The sequence below is a fragment of the Hippocampus comes genome, unplaced genomic scaffold, assembly GCF_001891065.2.
Source record: "Hippocampus comes isolate QL1 unplaced genomic scaffold, H_comes_QL1_v1.1 scaffold150, whole genome shotgun sequence".
NCBI lineage: Eukaryota > Metazoa > Chordata > Actinopteri > Syngnathiformes > Syngnathidae > Hippocampus > Hippocampus comes.
The window spans coordinates 330734-350096 of record NW_017805496.1 but is presented as its reverse complement, the minus strand read 5'-3'; the positions used below and the strand labels follow the sequence as shown (position 1 = coordinate 350096).

The window sequence follows — 19363 nt, the reverse complement described above, 5'->3', positions numbered from 1 at the left end:
TGTGTGTGTGTCTGTGTGTGTGTCTGTGTGTGTCTGTGTGTGTGTAGGTAGAATGCTTCCGGCCAAGAACGATGGCGATAAAAACACACAATGGTGGTGGCCGAGTTTCTGTCTCTTTTCAATGCATTTCCCCATCCCAGTTGTTACGTATCAACAGTGCCTTCTTGCCATTGCTGTTGCTTCTCCTTCAGCCCCGTGGGGGGGGTCCGCTAAGGACACCGCTAATGGCGTATCGGGCACCTTCTCATTAGCGCCACATCTCATAAACACTAAAGATAATAACAATACCGGTGGGTGGGCGCGCTGCTACGCGAAGGTAATTTCTGCAACAATGGGGACGATCACAGCTGGAGGCCGAATGACTTGCCCCTACCACCACTTGTGTTTATTAATGCGGGCTGACTATCTTCCGACAGGCGTACCGCTTCCTGGCCGTCAATAACAAGCTGGGCCTGAGTGGGCGTCCGGATCGACCTGTGGGCTGCATCGGGACCTCAAAGGTGAACACGTGCTAACACATGCTCACTTGTACGTTCGCGGCTCCCTCCCACACGCCACAGCGTCGACGAGCGCTCGGAGGCTGCAGCTGAGGGAATCCAATAATTCGTTTCCCAGGGTCAACTTTGGTGCATGTTGAATTCATTTAGTGTCGACAAACATTTTTTTTTTTAACCCTCCTTTCAAATTACAAACACTCCCATGAAGGTAGCATCAAATCTTTTAGCTTAAAGTATTGACTTTGGAGTGCCCTCTTAGATGGACGGGTGTATGCGTGGATGAAAATAAAATAAAATGTATATTCTATTTTAAGGGATTTATAATCTATCAAAGTAAATTGGAATTAACATATAATACCAGCTTAAAAAATACATTTTTTTTTGTTTTGTTTTGGGTACTTAAAGGTGAGCATTTTTTTTTGATTAATCGCCTTTTTTTGTTAAAAAAAAGGTGAACATTTTTTATGTTTTCGCATTAAGGATGCGAACTTTTGATAAAGAATTTGGAATATTAAAAAAAAAATAGTTGTATTTTTTTCTTTTTTAAATTAGTCCTAAAGGTAAGATGTGTTAAAAGCCTTCAAATAAATTGCAGTTATTTGTTGCAGAAGCATAACTCTCCTACTGAAAATTGCAGAAATGGTTCACCAGACACAGAATCAAGGTGCTCCCATGGCCAGTTCATTCCCCAGACCTCAACCCCATTGAGAAGCTGTTGAGTGGACAGTCCCGACCCCCCCCCCTTCCCTCCCACCAACTCATTCCAAAGACAATGTTCAAATGATACGTTTATGGAGGGAGGACGGCTGGCTGCCAGAGGGCATGATCATCATTACTTTGCGTCTGTGTGAATTTACGCGTGTGTACGTGCATACGCACGGATGGTAAAGACGGCGTTGGGTTCAATGTGTGCGTGGCTGTGAATTTGTTATCCCGTGCTTTTGTGACATTAATGGTTGGTTTTATACGCCGGCCACAGTTGTGTATACGTGATTCCTTGTGAGTGTCCATCTCATTGTGCGCGTTTGTGCCCTGCAGATTTACCGCATCCTCGGGAAGACGGTGGTGTGCTACCCGATTGTCTTTGATCTGAGCGACTTTTACCTTTCTCAAGACGTCATGCTGCTGATTGACGACATTAAGGTACTCACGCACGTGGTTGAGAATATAATGGCCACCCGTCGCCAGTGTATTCCGACAAAGCCGACATCTGTGGCCTTCTCCCCGCTCCGATAGAAGGTCAAAATGGTAAAAAAATGTGAAAGGTTCACAGTGGGCTAACTGGTCTTAAACCTTTATTTAATCGACAGGCTGGCCATGAAACTGTTACGATCGCCCCAGGAATAAAAATAACGCAGTGTGCAAATGAGCCGTTATAAAGGCGCACATCAAATTGTCAAATGACCCGATGAGAGCGAAACATATCAATCATTAGCAGCTCATGGTAGGAATGCTGACGAGAAAAAAATGCGCTGGATGAGATGTTCTTCATTTTTCGTTCTCTGATATTTTCTGACATTACTCCAAATCTTCGTTCTGTGAACCTTACTTAACAGTTAAAGAAAACAATCCTGTTGTCTTCTTCAGATAAGAGGAATAACTATTTTTTAAATTGTTTAGTTTTAAGAAAGTTTTTTTTTTTTTTTTATGTGAATAGTCTTTTTTTCCAAAAATAAAACCGTACAATATTTTTGAGAAATAAGACCAAATTTTTGGGACGATGTTATGACATTATTACAACATTAGGTATGTCTTTTTGAGGAAAAAAGTTGAATTATGAAGAAAAAAAAAAGCAATCTTGCACATAGGTATATAATATATAGAAAAAAAACAGTCTGAATATTACAGAAATAAAGCTTTAAATGTGTTAGAGGCATAAAGTTACGGAAGAAATGCTTTTTTAAATCAAGAATGCTATATTTTTTAAGGAAACAATTTTTTCCAGAAAAAAAGATTTAAAATTAAAAAAAATTCTGAGAAATGGGTTGTAATATTTGGGAGTCATTTTTTAAAATAAAAAGCAATACATATTAATATTATTATTATTATTATTATTAATTCAGAGATAAAACGTTATTCTCAAGAAAACAAAGCCTGTTATGGCAATAAAGCCACTTTTTTTTTCACCAAAAAAAAAATATTTTCAGAATCAGGTCAAATATTATCAACTGAAAAAAAAGTCAAAATATGACACAAGTACGATACTTGTGTCATATTTTGAGTCTTGTATTCCAAGAGAAAAAAAACAAAACAAAAACGGTGTGACCTGAATGAAGATTTTGTGCTCTTAAAACTCTTGCTTGCTCCCTCGTTGTAGGAAAATGTTGAAATGTTCTTCCAAATGTTATTCCGTTTTTGCAGAACGCCCTCCAGTTCATCAAGCAGTGTTGGAAGATGCAGGGACGACCTCTCTTCTTGGTGCTCATCCACGAGGACAACATCAAGTAAAATACACACTTGACTTTTTGAACATTTTCCCTATGGAATATTAAAGCCAAATTCCAAGTTTTAGAAATGAGAGAATGTCTGCACTGATGATTCCAGATGACTGATAGATTGATTGTTGACTGTGGCAATACAAAGACATCTTTTTGATTGGACTTGTGTGCACAGGGGAAGTCGTTTCAACCCGGTGTTGGACATGCTGGCGTCCTTCAAGAAGGGCCACATCGGAGGGGTGAAAGTTCACGTGGACAGACTTCAGGTTTGGGCGTCTTCTCAGGCATGCGATGAAGATGAGGATAATAGCAGCCAAAAGCTAATTTTTGGAGGCTATTTTTTTTTCAGGTAAAAAGATGCATATTTGCCAGGAGAAAAAGGTACAATGTGACAAGAAGATCACGTTTGAGATAAAAAGTCGTTAGGAGATTTTTTTTTAATTAAATGTGTTTTGAATTTGGTACAAGCTTAAAGCAGTCCATTGTCAAGATTTGAAAAAAATCTCTCTCTCTCTCTCGATAGATTGATAAAACATCTATATTTAATGAATCGATTTTTGCAAATTGAGACAATGAATTTATTTGGGTTGAGAATCATAACGACCGTCTGAAGGAAACCATGATTTTGAAATTGAGATTGATGACAATGACGATGCCGATGTCAAGCATGTGACACCCAGACGCTGATCTCCGGCGCCGTGGTGGAGCAATTGGACTTCCTGCGTGTCAACGAGGCCGAGTAAGAACCGTGACTCGCACTGTGCGTTCGTTCGCTGACCGCTTTATTAGGTACACCTGAGGTACATCTAAAAGTTTTTTTGTGGCAAACAAAACAAAAAAGGATCCCGGAGTTCAAGAGCTTCGAGGAGCTGGAACTTCCCAAACACTCCAAAGTCAAGCGACAGACGAGCACACCTAACGCCTCTGACTTGGAGCAGCAGCCCGAGATCAGCGTGGATGAATGGCTCCATAAGCCCACCGACGAGATCCTCCAGAAGTTCCACGTGAGTCGAGACTCCGCTGGCGGTACCTGCACAAGCTCAACTAACCTAAGCCACGCAAGTGGGGTCACGCGTGTGATTAGGGAAGAGAAATGGCACTTTCAAAATACTGTATTTCTTCCCACATTCCGCTTCACATTTAAGTCTTAAGTTATGCATTCTGACTGTGGCCTTTTGCTTGAGTATATTTGTCCACTGATAGTGCAGCTTTTTCCCCACTCAACTTGCACAGCAATATTTGACACTTTTTACTTCTTCCTGCAAGGGGGTGGTCTTGCGTCTGAAATAATAAGGGCAAAGTATTTGCTTTTAGAAAAGTCCACTTGGAATATTGCACGTCATATTTTATTTTTCCAGAGTTAAGACTCTTTTCAGAGTTATGTTTCTTTAGCAATAAATGTGGTAATATGTGAACAATTTTTGTTCCTGTATTAATTTTACAAGCATAGATGCATTTTTTTCATTTTTTTTGGAAAATGCATTCTTTTTTTTAAGCATAGACACATTTTTTTCAGAAGTGCAACGCTATTTATTTTTTAGAGAAAAATATTTAAATATGACTAGAATGAAGTTTAATTTTTATTTCAAGAAATATAATTCAAACATCATGAAGTTGTATAGCTTCAAAAAAAATTCTAAACATTATAAGGGCAAGATTTTTTCAGGATGCAAATTCATATTAAAGTGTAATATGAATATAACTTCTAACACTTTTTTTTAAATATATTTTTTAAGGGGGGGGAATCATAAGCAAGGGTTCCTCTCACCTAAAATGATAATCATGCATTGCTATTAATAAAATATAGTGGTTCGCATAATGGATGGATGGATGTTGGATAATGGTGTACTGTAGGTGTAAAAAGACAGTTTTTCAACAACAAAGGGTTTGCCAGGTACTGTATTTAATTCTAGCTTAGGCAGTTTTTAAGAGTGACTCAACAAAAATGGGAAAAATAAAGTGTGAGTGTTCACATCAGTTTTTACCTCAAACAACGTCCAAGTTTTAAGTATCTGGAAGGAGGTGAATAGTTGAGAGCGACCCCTTTGCCGTCGTGCGTGAGAATGCCTTGTTTATCTTCCCCATTTCATACATATTCCTCATTTAATTCCCATGGAAATAAGGCGATACGCGCTATTATCCGTTATCGCCATGCGAGACGCCGAGTCACCTCATTACAATTTCATGGCGGCTTTTCATGAGTGGGTAAAAAATGCGCAAGGTCTTTCTGTATTCTTGTACACACAATATGGATGAACCGCATCTTGTGTTTTTTTTTTTCCATCATCCAGGATTGCGATTGCTTGGCCAGCCAGGCTCAACTTGCCGGAATCCTGTTGAGGAGGGAAGGATCGCAGTTCCTCACCAAGGATGGTGAGATGCCTTCAGCTTGTTGAATGCCAGGAGTGAAAAATACTATTATTGTTATTTTTGTTAATTATTAAGAGTTTTTTGGGGGGGTGCATCATGTATGACTATATACAGTAATCTAATGTGACCCAGTACAAGAGCTGTGATGAATTTTGGGTAAAGAAGGCATAAGGCCAAAAAATCTATTTTTTATCATAAAGAAAAATATTTTTCAGACAAAATGTTTTTTTCCACGATAAAAAAATATATATATTTTTGAGTTTTTAAAAAATATTTTAAGTGAATAGAGTTGTGTTTTTTTTTTTCAATATCTATCTACAAAAGTAATTCTTATGAGAATGAAATTGCATTTTTAAAGTTAAAAATTTGTGTATTTTGATGAAAAAAAGTTAAAATAAAATACGGATTTATGTACATGCGGGATGCTTTGAGCCAAGAACAGGAGGGGCTTGGAAAAAAAAAAGTTTGAACATTGCTAGTCATAAAAGTCAATGCACTCACATGATTCTTTTTTTTCCCCTCCCGGCTTGCTGTCAAACTTGCAGAGAACCTGATGGAAGAGCTGGAGAGGATCTACCGACAAGCTGGCAGCCGGAAACTTTGGTCTGATGATTACACGCCCATGCATAGACAAGCACACCTTCACACACCTGCATACGCACACACGCACGCACATTTAACGGGTTGTTGTGTTTAACGACGCGCAGGCTGGCGGTGCGCGATGCCGCCGCCATCACCAAGAAGTTGGCCAGCTCTATCGCGCCGCACATTACCTCCATACTCGTGAAGGGCAAGCAGGTAACGGGTCCCGCCAGGAAATGCGGAGTCTGCATGTTAGCCGTTAGCTGCTTGCTTACCGCCGGGCTAAAAGGCTAGGTTCAAAACAGCCGTTGAGATGAATTCGCCATGTTGCGAGAATACAAGTTATTCCTACTTTATGTGAGTTTGGCCGGGTGAGCTTGCTAGCATGCTAGCTCGCTCATTTGTTCGCTTGCTTTCACCTCATTAACCATCACAGAGCGGTAGCCCCTGTTGGCTGTATACCCCAACGACAGGGATTTTTTTTTAATTAAGCAGAAGCCTTTTGGAACATGTACAGGGGAACCTCTGCAGTCAAAATGATTTTTCGTTATTTCGTTACAAAATCTTCAGGTTTCATGGATTTTTGTCCCTAGCTATGTCTGTGAGTGTGAATGGTTGTTGGGATAGGCTCCAGCATGCGTATGTGACGGTGTGAATGTGGGTGTGAATGGTTTGTCTCTTTATGTGTCCTCCAACTGACTGGCGCCCAGTTCAGAGTGTAGTCGCCTTCCGCCACTTTGTTCAGCTCTCCTGGGGGGGGATCCCAAGGCAGTCATGAGACACAGTTCTTTCAGAGTCTCCTGGGTCATGCCTGTGCCCTCCTTCCGATGGCACATGCTTGGAACACCTCACCAAGCTTCTCATCTTATCTTTAGCGGAAACCTACCTGTGGAGGAAATCATAATTTGGGTCGTGCCCTACAGCTGGTGACTATACATCAGGGTGGGAACATTATCGACCGATAAAATGAGAGCTTTGCCTTCACTTCAGTTTCTTCTTCGCCACAATAGACTCTCACAAAGTCCGCATCTCTGCAGACCCCCCCACTGATCCGCCGGTCCATCTCCTGCTCCGTTCCCTGCACTTGCTTGTGATCAAGATCCCAAGATAAATTAACTCCTCCTCCATTCGGGGCAACATCTCATCTCCGAACTGGAGTGGGCACTCCGTCCTAGTAGGTGCTGATTCTCATTCCAAATTCCTCTCCAGTGAGAGTTGAAGATCGCGGCTTGATGAAGCCAACAAAATCACATCATCTGCAAAGCAGAGATGCAATACTGAGGCCAACAAACTCGACCTCTTCAATGCCTCAGCAGCACCGAGAAATTCTGTCCATAAAGGTTATGAATAGAATCAGTGACAAAGGGGCAGCCTTGGCAGAGACTAACCCCCACTGGAAAAAAAAAAAAAAAAAAAAAATCGACCTACTGCAGGCAATGTAGACCAAACTCTGACATTGGTCATGGAGGCCCCTAACAGTTATTTTATTTATTTATTTATTTATTTATTTATTTGCACCAAGTGTGGCGAGCAGTCAGGTCAAAGTGCGCCACCATCTCTTTATTCACATCCTTTCATTGCTTCATTTCATATCTCCTTCTAATTTCCTGTGTGCAACATGTCCAAATCCTATCATGTGTGCATGACCTGCGTTCTTCCTTAGAGGTTCCGCTGTACATCATATTCAATTAATTTCTAAATCCTACTGACCTGACTCATCGTAGACCAAACCCAGTAGAAGTGTGCTTCAACGTGTGGGTGTGCGTGCGTGCTTGTGTATCTGTGTGTTGTAGTCTGACTGACAGCGACGACAACTTTCCCCTGTATACCGTTTGTATTAATTGGCTGAAGGCGTATTTGCGCACACAGCAGCGAGATGTGATTATGCCAAAGAGAGGAGGACAGGAGAAAGCCCCCAAGCTGTTTTTTCCCCCCCTACAGCCCCGCTTGGAAATGGTATCAGTGCTTCGGGTTCAATTTACTTTCTCATTTCCCTAACATCGGCTAGCAAGTGGAGCTTGAAATAGGTTGGCCAACAAAGTGTCGGCGGATTGACACCACATCATGCCTCATAAACGCCGCGGCTCTGTTGCTTTTCATTCATCTGTGCGCTTTTTGTGTTCCCGTGCTGAATACCTCAACACACGCACAATCATGCACACACACACACACACACGCACAATCACACTGTCATCATTCATTTTGGCTTATTATTGAAATGATTTGATTTCTTCTGTGAGGATGGCTTCGGCTCCAATGGTTGCCATTGGCAACGTGCGCTGCATTTTACCCTCAGAGGCAGGCAAGAGGAGGCGCTCTGACGGCCAGTTTAACGAATGCAATGAGTGAACATTAAAATATGGAGCATAAGTGAACTGCTTTACATGAATAATTGGAGAAGGCTGGCTGACTGTGTCATCCATTCACTCATTATGTTTTCTAAATAAGACAGAATTTTTAAAAATGGTTGCCTCATGAGTCAAAGTTGAAAATGTCCTACGTGTGTGAAAGTTGGCTCACCAGGGAGCACCACTTGACAAAAGTCATAGGTTCAATAAGTATGAATTAGTAATTAACTTGCGATTTATGTTTTATTTTTGCATCATGTAGTCATGTAGTTTATTTAATTTTACATAAAACTCAATGAATGAATAAAATAGCCATTACATTTTTTCCAATGTGCTTTAATTGCTTGCCCACGAGATGCTTTTCAGATTTGACTCAAAAAAATGTAAATAAGTTAAATTAAATTTAAATTGTATTTCAATTAATTTTAATGAATGATTTGCATAATGAAATGTTATGTTAAGTTATTAAAATTATATTGTAATTCATTAAGTTGTAGTATACTGAACTGTATTTTACGAGTCTTTTATTTTAGGACAGCTTGATTTTTAAATTATTAAACAACAGTATTTGTTATTAAAGTTGTACTTTTGTTTAATCGAATACCTTAATGTATTAAATGTTATTTTACTAAAATGCTATTTTGCTACATTTGGCATGTCTACAAAATAGATTTTATTGATAAGTAGTACTTTCTTTTTGGTATTTTCCTTTTATTCAAATGTATTTTATTTGATTTTTTTTTGTAATTATTATTTTTTCCTTTATGACTAGCTTGCCTGGCACATTATTCTGAATGTGTAAACTGGTGTGGAACAAGGGTGACGTTCCCTATATTGATTGGCATGTAGACGGTCCAGTAACTGCACGGCAGTTTCAAAAAGCTGCCCAGTGATGTTACAGTTACACTGTGCAGAAAGAAAGACAGCAGCACAAACAGTAACTCAAGACGTGGAAGGTTTTCATAATCATTTTCAAAAATCTCAATCCGATTTTAAAAATTGCTCAGAAAAAAAAAAAAGTGCATCACAGTTGTCACCTTTCATTTCTGCCCCCAGTTGGTTTGGCTTGTGATGTTCCCTGGTTCGCTAACTGAACACGTGACTACCGTAAATTGAAGACATATTTGACGTGGTGTTGTTTTGTCTGACGTCCAGTGTCTTTTCGTCCACTAGGTCCGTTGTCCGTCTTGCCGCCAGTCTGTTAACTAAGCTGGTGGACAGCCTTGCTCCCAGTATTACTAGTGTTTTAGTGCATGGCAAGCAGGTAAGTGGACACACAGGCACCAGGAAGATACTGGGGGAAAAACAAAAATCACGAAACTGTAGTAGTAGTATTATGAGAATATAGTTGGATTTGTTTTTCCTACTGGTATAAGAAAAAAACCCCAAAAACTAACAATTTTTTTTTTAAAATGCACCTTTCTCTAGAGACCTGCGTTACATTTACGGCCGTGTTAGCAATAGCGTTATACATTTCTGTTATCGGTTGATGATGCGCCGGAAGTGATTATTGCACTTTATATGCGTGAAATTGCTCGAACACCACATCAATGACTGATTGCCTCTCTGATTATCCTAATTTTCATTTTAATGTTCACGGGGGGTAGTGAAATCACATTGGAGGTCCTCGTGCGGCTCCCTCTCCTGCGGGAGTGACTGGTCACCGCATGTGCACTCGCTATTCATCACTCATCTCATGGCCGTGTACGTGCCCGCTGATCCTCTCGTGACCCCTTGGAAAGTGCTTTCGCCGCTGCCATCGTCTGGCGTCAAGTGTTTCTTGCAGATTAGCCTCCTCCTTTCGAGGGCCTTGCTTATCTAGCCTCATTCTTATTTATTTATTTATTTATTTTTTCATACCTGTGTGAGCACGTTTAGCCTTTCATTATGCTCAAGTAGCTCACGGTGTGCATCTGCATATAGATTGCCTCGACACAAGCTACTTGCAAATTTGGGGTTCTCTCCTCTTAGTTCTGAACGGTACTCAGCCAACAGAATTTCAATATTCTCTGTATAAGCAAAACTCCCTCGAGACTCTCCTTCTCGTCCAAAATGTTAGTTGTATGATGTATAAGGCCCATGCTGATGCCTGAGGACCTGCTCGAACTCCAATTGAAGTTTTAGTAGAGCGCATTTGTTATTCGATGTTCTCTATCAAGCTGGTCTAGAATGCTGCTGTCTGGTCGAACGAAATGAACAGATTATTGTTCTCTTCTATTCAATTTCACTATTAGGTGTTCTCTATTGACAACACGTCTCAAAAGCCTCTTTAAAATGACAAATATGAACCGCAGTTCCATGATGTAGTGGCGTTGCAAATTATAGCTAATCAAAATGCATGAAAGCTTTTCGACAGACGAAAAATCAATTCCCGGGTGACAAGCGATTGCCCACCACACGGCCTCACGCAATAAGGATGAGTATAAACGGTACATGTATCGTTTTTACAACAGCACTTAACCATGTTCTTAGATACATATTTACCCGTGGGTGAAATATCGAAGATCATGGAAAAAAGTATACCTGAGAGGCATAAGTACCATGTCGCTTCCATTCTAATAATGGAAGCGAACCCCGCCTTTCAAAACATGTTTTTTTATTGGGGGGGCTTTATTCTCCGCCACATCCTCTTTCTGTAGCGACCTACGTCTTCTTTGACTGATCCTCTTGGATTTAAAAAAGTGATTGGTGAGTGGCCAACTGTCATTTTTTTGCAATGGTCGGATCCTAGTCGCATTCGGAAGTGTGTCTTAGCTAACTACATTAACTATGTTCTCCTAGTCTAGTTCTTTTCGGTACTCCGGCAGCAGCATTTTGGACCAGTTTCAGCGTCTTTCAGTCACTTGCTGGTAATAGAGACTCGCACTGGGGAACTGTGTTCTCTTCTCCTAGTCACTACTAGTTAGTACAGTAGTCTGGTCAGTTCTCAGGCAGCAGAATTTTTGGAGGAGGACATTTCGATTCTACAAAGGAACAAAATGAAATTGTTGCCTGCTGGTTTTCCCAGTTGTGGCAAATAATTGTTTTGTGATGTAGCGAGTCTGACGATAATAAAAGGCATCTCCTCTTACCTGACATTGGCTAATTATAAAATAAAGATCTTTTTAGGCTGAGGGGAACAGTGTCAATTTTTTTTTAACCTGCAATGTTATTATAAGAGCAAAAGTTCATTGAAATGCAAAAAAAAAAAAACAAACAAACATTGTAGATGTTAAAATTATTTTCCCATCGGACCGCAGTAGTAAAAGAATGCACAAGGATTGAGAGACAGAAGGCATACAAAGATAAGAAGCAGGGAAAGGCTACGAAAAAAAACAGGAGGCAGCAAAGGAGCAAAAACTGATATAATGACATGTCGGACACAAAGTAGCAAAATTAACCAGTCCCTAAAGTTTTGCAAAAATCATAATTTCAAATTAAACATCTCCCATCCAAACCATTGGCCCATAGGCTATTATAAAAAGTAGGTACTTGAGCGCTAATTAAAGACCAAATTAGCAAAAAGATACCTCGAGTCACAATCATTTGTTGACAGCTTGGTCCGCTAGTTCAAAAATCCCATCTGCGCACCACCTGACTGCATTGATGTCATCTCTTATCTAATTCTGGTCACTACTCAGGCAGGAGCATTTTGGATCGGCTGGGGAGTCTTTAGGGACTTGCGGTTAATGGGGAACATTAAAAAGAGCAAATGCAGTGCAGTGAAGCCAGTGCTGAAAAATGATGATCTCCTAGTTTGCGAGTCAGTGCTATTTTTAGACCAGCTGGAGAGTCATTTGGGACTTGCTGTTAATGGAAAACATTGAAGAATAAATCATTCAATGCAGCCACTCTCAGTGCTGACTTTGATTTCTTCACCTCGTTCTAGTCAGTAAGCGGGCCCTCAGCAGTTTGGAGCGCTGCCGAAATCCTCATGATGAATTTCATCAAGAGTAACCGCGATTGCTCTAAAGGAACAGTTCTCAGTTGCTGTCGGTGAATTTGAACGCTGAGGATTGTGATTGTGACTCGTGACACTTGCACAATGGATATGGAGAATGGAGGTGGCTGCGTGTTCGTGGCATGAACCAACCCCCCCCCTTCTCCCCCACCCTCCCTGGATATCTGGAGAACTTTCTTAATTCGAAGCGGGTCTTTTCCCAGGTGACCCTGGGCGTGTTTGGCCACGAGGAGGAGGTGATTTCCAACCCGCTGTCTCCCAGCGTCATCCAGGGTATCATCTACAGCAAGTGCTGCCCACTAGGGGGCGAGCGCGAGGCAGTCCTGCAGCAAGAGCTGGTCATCCACATCGGCTGGATCATCTCCAACAGCCCGGAGCTCTTCAGCGGCATGCTCAAGATCCGAGTTGGGTCGGTTCTGTGATCTCTTCTCCTAGTTGGTGTCAGTGCTAAAGCAGAAACAATCTAGAACAGCTTTAAAGACATCCTGTCAATGGAAAACAATAGTCCTGTAGGTATTGAACCGTTAACAGTTCGTTTGAAGCAAAGCAAAATGTGTTGTTTGTGTCATGGTTAGCTCAATGTCAGTTTAGTACAGCACTGCGCAATATCCTTCTCCATGTGGGGTGTCCACAGGTGGATTGTCCAGGCAATGAAACAGGAGTTGAAAATCCGGGCGGGAGACATGCCCCCCCAGGACATCTACCAGCTCTCTCCCAGCGATATCAAGCAGCTCTTACTGGACGTGCTGCAGCCTCAGCACACGGGCAGGTATTCAAATGCGGGCGTCATCCGTGCTCTGTTCCTTATCTTGAAGCCTTATTGTGTAATCCTCTCCACTTTCAATTATTTTTAACTTGTCCACATCCATCTTCTGCTATCAGCCCAAACACTTCTGGGGATTTCAATAAGGTTTTTTTTTTTAAATCTTATCTCATCGAATGCATGTCAAATCAAGAAGACGATTTCCTCAGCTCGGCCCGGTCTCATCTCCCGCAGGTCATGGCTCCACCGCCGCCAGATTGACGGCTCGCTCAACAGAACCCCTCTGGGCTTTTACGACCGGGTTTGGCAGATCCTGGAGAGGACCCCCGACGGGATTCTGGTCGGCGGGACACACCTCCCACAGGTACATGCTGCGGGGACTCGATTGCGATACTATAAAGCGTCTTTGAGGTGGAGTACCAAAGGTTGATCATTTCTTGCTGTGTAATTCCGTTCATTTTTGTAGCAACCGACACTGTCTGACATGACCATGTACGAGATGAATTTCTCTCTGCTGGTGGAGGACACACTGAAAAGCATCGTCCTGCCTGAATACAGACAGACCATCGTGGAGGTAAACAACTTGGACAATTTGATGTCAGTTCCCAATTTCCTAATATCTGTCCCTGTGTGAGCGCAGCTGCTGATGGTGGTGTCCATTGTGCTGGAGAGAAACCCGGAAGTGGACTTTGCTGACAAGGTGGACCTGGACAGTCTCGTGAAAGAAGCATTTGCCGACTTCTGGCGGGATCGCAGTCGCTCAGAAGGCACCGAGAAGCAGGTATGAAGCCTTCCGCCCTCTTTCAATTTGTTATCAATTCACCGCTCTCCTCCACTGATGTCTCTCCAGCACGACATGCAGGCCTTCTACAACACGCCGCCTGTGGGTCGGAGAGGCACCTCCAGCTATCTGACGAAAGCCGTCCTGAGCCTCTTGTTGCAGGGGGATGTGAAGCCCTGCAAGGACGACCCGTGTTCTGTTAGCTAGAAGCCCAGACGCTGTTTTTTTTTATTATTTTTTTTTTTTTCGTCGTAGTGAAACACCACACGGTGGATTGAAAACTAAATGGTAGGGCCTGGTAACAAATGAATTAGTCATTTTGTTTGTTTGTTGTCTTTCAAGCCTAACTTTGCATAAAAGAAAGAAAGACTGAGAATCTTGCAATTAAGGGCAGCTATTGCATTTTTTTTAGTCCTGATAGTCAACACTGGGCAGAACCGCGTTAGGCCGGTTAGCAAGACAAGCTTTGAACGAATTGCTATTTAATTGGCGTTGTGAAGATAAAGCAGGCGAAGCTATGCCTAGACACTTCTAGTGTTAGCTACATTTTCAAACAACATACGTTTCCAAAAATAATCCACTTTGCTGCCAGAAATTTTTTTTTGCAGTTTTGAAGGGCGAATTATAATGGCCAAAATCATCCTAAAATGGCCTCTTTAAACTAAAATAGCTGACCTTCTAGTAGTTTCACAGCATGGGTCCTTTTTTAATTTGTGGGACTACTTATGATACTCATCTACAAATATGCATGGGGCTACATCTGAATTGAAAAAAAATGGAAATTAAAAGTTGAAAATGACAATGAATTTTTAAAGACATAACCAAAACACACTAAAACAAAAGTCAACAACAAGACTTTTTTGTGTGGGTCTAATCATAATAAAAATTCCTACCAAATTTCATCCTGCTAAGCAAAAAAATTTAACGGATTGTTAAATAGCAATGTATGAATTCCGGGGATTGAAAAATTATTCGAGGTCTATATTTTATGGTGACACACCAAACCTTCATCGCTGTGCCGCACCCACATGCAGTCAAGGCAACTAAAATATTTCAGCATTTAGTGTGGTGTTCTCCCATTTTTGGCAGTAGCAACATCCAAACAACCACATCTCCTTTGTGATCGTTACAGAGCAATGCTAGCTATTTGCCAGTGTCAAGCTAATCTGAGGCAAGCTAAAAATTAAGCCTTGAAATCATCATAACAATGTCCTGCTTGAAATGCTGCCTGTGATTGTCAGAAGCATGTTTTGCTGCTAATCCAGTGCAAAGTGATGTTTAGAAATCACCTACTTTGGATGTGAATCGCGTCATTGTGCTTGCATACATGTTAAATATTTAATGTGTCATGTTTACATGCACTTTTTTTTGGTTGTGTAGTACAAGGAGGAGAAGTAAAGACTTATTTAAAAGTGTTACTGCATATTGTTTAGCATTTTATCAACAGTTATATGTGTAATCAATGCTGCAATGCAGAGGAGTTCCGACCTTGTGGACTAGCATGATTAGAGTTTTGTCTTTTAGTAGTGACTCATCAAACTTGATCAAAATGCAAATATTTTTTAATAAGGTGTCCATCTGTTTGAGTATACATTGTTCAAATTTGGTGGCAAATGGACAACATCTGCAGGACAAGTATTTGTGTTTGAAAGACCCAAGGAAAATGGCAAAATAATCCTAAAATTCACGCTTTGATCAAAATGGCAGACCTGTTTGTTATACCACCTAGGTCCTTAAGACTTTTTTTTGGTGGATCTAGTCGGTATCGATATGGCAACACAATGTTATGTCATGTTGCCAAGTGAAACTTGCTTTGAGGCTGTTTTTTGCCCAAAAATATTATTTAGTCAGAACAAGCTACGAAATAAGATGTCGCCAGCGCTTGACATCCTGGAGGGAATTTTTAATCAGCGCTTTAATTGACTTTTCTTCTTGTCGCTAATGGTCTGTGCACCTTGAAACAAAGATAATGTTATTTTTAGGGGCGAAGACGCCTCCCAGCAAACAGCGGGGATCCATAATATTGAATGCTATTAAGACATAAAATAACCATCACTGGGGGGAGTACAATGGGTGCGGGTTTTTTTTTTTTTTTGTTTTTTGTTTTTCCAAATACGTGGCAGTTTAGCTCGCAACTTCCATTCCTTCCAGTCGTATTGTTCAGGACTCGGTGATTGTTGTCTTGGGCGAGATACCTTTTGATTTTTAAGAACATCTGTTACGAGATGGTTCAGCTCGATCAGTTCAGTGCGGTTGATTAGAAAGTGCTTCAAATCAGTGAAGCGACCATTGCGGTGCCGAATGGCAACCTGATTGGTGAATGGATCGGCAGACGGATAAAATGACAAATTAAAGGTTAGATGGATGGAAACCTAAATAATTCCACAAAAAAAAAAACAAGTGGCTGCCCATAAATTATCAGGGCCTCTTTCCAAAGGCGTGAATGGCCGTCCTTTTCTCTGCGGATAATACACCCACGGGCCAATTCCCACATCGATGCTTTGCGTCGCCTGACACGTCGGTGCTGTAAACTCCACATCCGGTCCAAGGTGACACCAATGGATCAACTTGCCATATTACGCAGGGCCATATTTGGGAACATCGTGAATCACGGCCGAATAGCACGTCCGCCAGGGACAATAAAATCAGATCACTTCGCGACGCAGCTGCTTACCGCTGTCGACCTTGTGTCAACTTTTTTCTTTTCTAACGTTAGACTGACAATAGAGGAACAATGTGTTGCCGTGGCAACGACACATCCATCTGCTATTTAACATTGAATTAATTCCACAGGACACTGGCGTTCCTACCGCAAGTCCACATGCCCCATGATAAAAAGAAAAAAACTATTATCTAGTGGCGCCTACTGGCAACGTCGGGAAGTGCAACAAGTCTGTAAGTACGTACTGTTAATGTGTGCGTGCGCGTGTGTTTGTGTGTCTGTGTGTGTGTCTGTGATGCCCAATCATTTGTATAAATGATTGTGTTCGGAGTTTATCTGTTTCAAATACAATTTTTTAAAGTAATAGCAATTTAGTTGCTTTATTTACCTTTGTTTACACTATGCTATTTTATCTTATATTTGTGAGATCATGCAAAGATGAGTGCTTTCTTTGCACAACATTTTGTACGTTTTGGGGATTGTAATTCTTGTGAGTACCACATTCAACCATTAGATGGCGGTAGATAGCAAGAATTGATGAGGTGCACGCAATCTTTTCAGGGATTCTCCTAAACGTGGTGCAGATGGTAAACCGCCGTAAACAAAACAATTCAGACTTTAGAGTCTTCATTCAACGCAATGTCAGGATCAAATGCCATTTTGTTACCTTTGTTGAAGCGAAAGATGTTTTTGAGAACATTTAAAATAAACATTTTGTCGTCAATGAACTGAAAATGTCTTCTCGAGATACCAAAGACAATTTGATATCAATGCATATAAATCACATCAAAAAATTAAACCTTCAAAACCTTCACAATATTTTTGAAAACAAATACAACTTGCTGTAATTGTTTTCATAACGTCTTAAGCGGGCCGAGCACTATTGTTTTCATAAAAAAGGGAAAAAAAATAATTGCTGAAGCTTCAGTGGTATGTGTTTGCGTTAACGTGAAAATAATAGCTTTTAATTACGCTGTTATATTTGTTTTGGGGAACACAAAAGACAACTTAGCTTTCAACTAAGTTAAAGTTTGTATTTTCATCAACATTTGAGGACAATTTTGGCTTCAATTAACATAACTTGCAAAGTTTCCTAAACATCAAAGACAGTATAATTTATTGTCTTCATTTTCATCACTGATGTTCTTCCAGATTTTACCCGCTGAGAAATTCTGATCACCGACCGCATTCCCCCCATAAACAAAATGATTCTTTCTCCGTAGGTCCACGCATGCTAAACGTTTCCTCCGAAGTTGCGTCCCGCAGACCAGACGATGCGGTATCGCAGGGTGGACTCCATGATGAAAATTGCATGCTTTTGATGTTTTGGCGGGGCCAGTGCGGCAGGATGTGACCATGAGAAAAAAAAAACAAAAAACGTCAACAATAATGTGTTGCCATCATCTTATCCAAAAGTCATTGTTATCGAAAGCCATCTTTACAGGATTCTCAGAAATGAACACGAGCGTCTTGTTTCAAGTTTTATTTAATGAGATTGCTGCATAAAACGCATTTGAGAACCGGTGCATAAATACACGAATGGAGGAAAGAGAGTATGTCAGGTCGGACGGTAAACGGGGAGAAAATATCTACACGGGTTGGCCAGAGAGAGATGGAAAATCTGTGCAGCAGGTTAGGATGATGAAGGATGGAGATGGAAATGTGTTCTCACGGTGCCATTTGTGGAGCGGATAAATGGAAAGAGTACTCCGAGGAGTTGATGAATAAGGAAAATAAGAGAAAGAAGAGGGGAAGAACCAATTTTGGTGGACCAGGAAGTAGCAGTGATTAGTAAGGGGCATGTCGGTACGAAAGAGGATGAAAAATGAAAAAGCTGTTGGTTTCCAAAACATACCACTGAAGGTATGAAAGCATCCTGTCCATACCAGGCTTGGACACGGTTGCAGGGTTCAGAGTAAAGGAGATATTTATTTGAGGATCAGCGGCTGAAAACTCAAAATAGGCAAGGCTGCGGAAAGAAGGAAAGGACAGATGGTCAGATCTGTGGCGAGAGGCTGCAGTGCACGCCGAAGGACGAAGCACACTGGCGCAAAGAGAGATAAGGACCATTGAAACATTCTTTCTAAATAAAACAGGAAGTGACCAGACAAACAAACAACCCCTCACCCCAGCGTGACACATTCAGGTGAGGTAGCTGAGGAGTTTTTGGACAAGGTTGTTCGATAGAAGTCCAGAGGGTGAGAAGATGACGGCGAAAAGGAGGAGAAGTGTGCTGGTGCCCTTTTTGAAGAACAAAGGCCATGTGCACAGTTGTGGGAAATTATGCAGAAATCAAGTTGATTCGTCACACAAGTGAAGTCATGGGAAAGAGTAGCGGAGGCTAGATTCAGGACACAAGTGTGTCTTTGGCGAGCTTGAAAAAGCCTATAACAGAGAGGAACTGTGGTTGTGTGTGAGGAGATCCGGTGTGGCAGAGAAGAACGCCGGAGTGTAGTTGAGGACATGGAAGATGTTAGCAGAACAGCGGTGAGGTGTGATGAAGGTGTGACAGAGCAGTTTAAGATGGAGGTGGGACTGCTTCAGGCATCAGGTCTAAGTCTTTTCTTCTTTATAATGGTGATTGATAGGCTGACAGATGATCTTGGACTGGAATCCCCGCAGACCAGAATTATATTCTGATGAACACATTTTCCATCCATCCATCCATTCTCCGATCCGCTTATCCTCACAAGGGTTGCCAGGGGTGCTGGAGCCTATCCCAGCTGTCTTCGGGCAGTAGGCGAGGGACACCCTGAACCAGTTGCCAGCCAATCGCAGGGCACACAGAGACGAACAGCCATCTGTGCTCACACTCACACCAAGGGACAATTTGGAGTGTTCAATCAGCCTGCCATGCATGTTTTTGGAATGTGGGAGGAAACCGGAGTACCCGGAGAAAACCCACGCAGGGCCGGGGAGAACATGCAAACTTCACACAAGCAGGCCGGAGCTGTTATTGAACCCGGTACCTCTGCACGCGCT

The 19363-nt window shown here is 41.5% G+C and overlaps 1 protein-coding gene across 4 annotated transcripts in view; it reads left to right on the top strand.

Moving 5' to 3' along the window:
* phkb (phosphorylase kinase, beta) overlaps window positions 1–15134 on the top strand; it is a 52848-nt gene extending 37714 nt beyond the window's left edge. For 3 of the 4 annotated variants that reach the window (XM_019876386.1, XM_019876384.1, XM_019876387.1), the window contains 15 exons: window positions 417–500; window positions 1536–1640; window positions 2859–2941; window positions 3111–3201; window positions 3616–3674; window positions 3777–3939; window positions 5227–5308; window positions 5851–5908; window positions 9409–9499; window positions 12379–12584; window positions 12810–12944; window positions 13173–13302; window positions 13405–13512; window positions 13579–13719; window positions 13789–15134. In XM_019876386.1, the coding sequence (XP_019731945.1) occupies window positions 417–500; window positions 1536–1640; window positions 2859–2941; window positions 3111–3201; window positions 3616–3674; window positions 3777–3939; window positions 5227–5308; window positions 5851–5908; window positions 9409–9499; window positions 12379–12584; window positions 12810–12944; window positions 13173–13302; window positions 13405–13512; window positions 13579–13719; window positions 13789–13926 (1674 nt within the window). In that variant the 3' untranslated portion in view covers window positions 13927–15134. Of the gene's footprint in view, window positions 1–416; window positions 501–1535; window positions 1641–2858; window positions 2942–3110; window positions 3202–3615; window positions 3675–3776; window positions 3940–5226; window positions 5309–5850; window positions 5909–6012; window positions 6104–9408; window positions 9500–12378; window positions 12585–12809; window positions 12945–13172; window positions 13303–13404; window positions 13513–13578; window positions 13720–13788 lie in introns of all 4 variants that reach the window. The other variant, XM_019876385.1, reaches the window with a different exon arrangement.
* Window positions 15135–19363: the final 4229 nt, after the last annotated feature.